General features: G+C 39.4%; 1 protein-coding gene across 1 annotated transcript; it reads right to left on the bottom strand.

Moving 5' to 3' along the window:
- Positions 1 to 2,079: 2,079 nt before the first annotated feature.
- On the bottom strand, positions 2,080 to 3,285 carry LOC147636030 (mavicyanin-like). The gene is made up of 2 exons (XM_086801073.1): positions 2,914 to 3,285; positions 2,080 to 2,733 (listed from the first exon to the last, which is right to left on the bottom strand). The coding sequence occupies exons 1-2, from the start codon at positions 3,110 to 3,112 to the stop codon at positions 2,360 to 2,362; spliced, it is 573 nt and encodes a 190-aa protein (XP_086657199.1). The 5' UTR covers positions 3,113 to 3,285; the 3' UTR covers positions 2,080 to 2,359.
- Between the last annotated feature and the right edge of the window lie 233 nt (positions 3,286 to 3,518).

The following is a 3,518-nucleotide window of genomic DNA, read 5'->3' as shown; positions in this document are numbered from 1 at the left end:
CTTTGAATTGTGACGAGTGTCTTTTCGATCTCAAAGCTAATCACATAAGCATTACTTTTCTCAAGATTAAAAAGTAAGCATTATTTTGCAATCTTGATGCAATCTTTTCACATGTCTTTTCAACAATATTTTGTGATAATTTTAACTCTTACATCATCCCAAGATTGATATAACATCTTATCCCTTGTAGATGACGAATAGTAGTACATTAGGAAAGTAGTAACGAATTTTGTAAATTGGTGGCACCTTGGGTAACTTTCTTATAGCCCTTAAATTCTTGAGTTGAATTGATTCATGGGTTGGCTCATGTGTTCAATGGACTCTTTAACGCCTAGATTGCATTGCATCTAGCCTTATAAGTTCCTCCATCAACTAGGATTTCCTTGTGACAATGTTCTTATCAAAAATCTTACCTTGATGGATAAAAAAGCTCAAAGTCCAATGTTATCTTTGAGGAGGCTTGTACCCACTCTTACTTGAAGCTTGACCAAGAATTGCAATAGTTTATGATATATTTATGGGCTTCTTGATTAGAGGGCCTACAAGGCCCGATGGCAAAAAAATTATCCATTAAGGCATGGTATGTTGCCCTATGGATGATCTATCAAATCCTTCTTCATTATCCTCAACTATGACTTTTGGCATCTCTTGGGGTCATCTAATTAGCTCGAGGCATGTCTTTAGGTTGTTTAGTTTAACTACCTTGGCATTCCTGCACTAGTTTCTTCGCTTCTTCAAGCCTCACTTCAAAAAGCATAAAGCATAAAAAAAAGTATTGTGGGATTTGTGTTGTTAAAAATCCAATATATAGGTCATTTAAGACACATAACCACATATATAGCCTAATGAAGTTTGGTCAACCCATGTTAAGTACCATGTTTATATAAAATAAAACTAGGTCTCACCAATGAGGTGATGAATCAAGTGGTGAAGGTGTTTGAATAAGACCAAGAGGTCCTAGGTTCAAAACCCCCCTTAGTGCTTCCTCAACGGCATCGCCTATGAGTGAATAATTAAGCACCTATGAACGATGAACAATCAATAACTATCGTAGAATATTGGACCAAAAGCTAATTAAAAAAAAAGGAAATAAAACTAGGTCAAGAAAAGTCCTAGCTTGAGACTCGTCGAGTCGTTTCCACCCTTACAAACTCTCATTGAGAAAGAGTCTAGTGAAATTAACAATTTTGAGATTTTGAGTCATCTTCGTTATGTAAGTTTCTATCTAAGATAAGTGACTAATCTATCTAATCTCATTGTCCAACTAAGCATGCAATCAAGGAAGCAAGATTGGTAAGACCTTATGTGTACATGGTGATGTTAGTCACTGTGGTAAGTAGAAAGAATCATCTCTTTTGGGTATCTCTAGGTGGATTGACTTAAGGATAGTCCAATTAGGTAATCTATGAAACCCATTTTTGCAAGTAAAATCCACTCATCCACTACTCAAAATTCGAGATATGGTCAATGGAATTGAATTTCTAATGTACGTGCCAAATCACATGAGAAATGTAACAATCTTTACATACCAATTCTACCCATGGAAGCCATGATCAACTCCTTCAACCCACGTTACCTATAACATGCACCCTAAAACTCCCCACCTTTGGGCAACTCCCATTTCCACTTTAAATGCAAAACACAAATCACCTACACAACACAAACCACTCATTTTCCTTATGCCACACATAGTTACCAATTTGTAAAATCTTTGAACAACCTAATGTGTAGCTTGTGTAGCCCTACCCTTTGGAAGGAACAAGCAATGCCAACAAATCACGATAGTAATGTCACTTGTTTGGTATAAGAAGGCCATGATAAAAGTTAATCAAATATCAAATGGATTGTTACTACTAGGCCATTACTTTCATGGCAAACCTCTACTAGGCTATTACTTTCACAAAGAGAAGACCAAAATCCTTTCATCATTTCAACAAGCACGGGGACCTATTGCAACTTAACACGAGCTTCAACAAATCATCTAAATAGTTATAAAGAGAGTCTAATCACTAGTAAAATAAGAGTTTCACCACAAAGAAACACATAAACACATGAAGCCTACTAGTCAAAATGGAGATGATAGCCAATGAAAATATAACTCTTAAGTTAGACCACACAAATCATGAGAGTGACTATGATGCCTCACTTGTCTTGAACAAGAAGGCCTAGTGACGAAACATGGCTCCTACCACTAATGGGAGAGGAGCTTACAAAGAGTCAAATCAAAAATCTACTACAAAGGGACCATGGTGGATGCCTTTAGAAAACAAAAAAAGCAACCCAAAAAAAAAAAGTTGGGCCTTAAAGCATCCTTCTGCTTTTGATGGTTAATAGAGCAAGTCCCTGTGCAGAGATGGTGTTATATGGCCGGGTAGAGTAGCCACACAGCGATGAAGAGGAAAGCTTGAGCCCAAACCAAGGTGCTAAAAAGGGGAATGCTTGAAGGGGCTTGTGAATTACTGTGCTTGCTTGATGATTTACTTGAGGGAGAGGCCTCAGATGTGCTGTTTTTGGTGACATTGATGGCCACTTTCATGCCTTGTTGGCAGTGGTTGCTCATCCCACATGCAAAGTAGTAGGGCTTGGTTTCATTCAGGATGATCTTGGTCTTGCCACCCCTGTTGGTCCAATTGTAGATCCAATCATTCCCATACCACATGCTGAAGGTGCAATTCACATAAGTTGAATAGTTCACCTGAAACACTGTGTGTAGGCCCTTCTGATAGTTGAAAGCTGCATGCAACACAACATGATGGGTCGTCCAAAAACCCAAAAACAAATCCAAAGCACCCACATAGATTTTGAGTGGAGAAAGATCCATTTGAATGCATTCTTAAGCACCCAAAAAAGCTCCAAGATTAAGGTTAAACATGGGCTTCAATAAGAAGAAATAATGGCCTTCTAAACACTTACTAATCTCATCGTTCAAGACGAAGACTTCAGATGCAGCCCATTCTGTGTAGTTGAGGTTGGCGCTCGCCCCAGCGTCTGCAGGTACTTGCCAGCCCCGATTTGCTCCTACAATGTGATCTGTAGCAGCAGAGAAAGGGACCCAAAATGCCAAAAAGCAAAGAGCAGCTACAAGAGAAGCTCTGTGCAGATCCATAGCCATATGCTGCACGGAAGAACTGTTTACTGCAGCACAGAAAATGGCAATGGAAGGGCTGGTTGATGGATGGAATGAGAATTGTTTTCTGCAGCACAGAAAATGGCAAGGAAGCGAAGCAGTGGGCTGCGAGCAGAAGGTGGTTTTGTTGGCATGATTTTAGTGTTAAATTAAAAGAAGTGCTTTGTAATTAGTAATATCGAAATTCTTAAAAAGCCTGCACCGAGACACTCTAATATTAATTAAATATTTACTCCAATAAACGCATTGGCACCGTTGGAGCGAAAAGAGGCGGGATTTGCGGTCTCTGATATGCGTACGGATTGGGATGCTGAGCTGGCAGTTGGTGGCCCACTCATTCCAACGACACACGAGATGAGGTGGCAATATCACTCCTTGACTCGTGTCTCGG

The sequence above is a fragment of the Cibotium barometz genome, chromosome 8 (assembly GCF_041138505.1).
Source record: "Cibotium barometz isolate CiBa-2024 chromosome 8, ASM4113850v1, whole genome shotgun sequence".
Classification (NCBI taxonomy): Eukaryota; Viridiplantae; Streptophyta; class Polypodiopsida; order Cyatheales; family Cibotiaceae; genus Cibotium; species Cibotium barometz.
This window is presented reverse-complemented; position numbering and strand designations above follow the sequence as displayed.

Bases quoted from the DNA above. Each gene is read 5' to 3' on its own strand.
- LOC147636030 (XM_086801073.1), bottom strand. From the start codon at position 3,112: ATGGCTATGGATCTGCACAGAGCTTCTCTTGTAGCTGCTCTTTGCTTT. The intron at 2,734-2,913 runs GTAAGTGTTTAG...TGTTGCATGCAG, and splicing joins CGTCTTGAACGATGAGATTA to CTTTCAACTATCAGAAGGGC.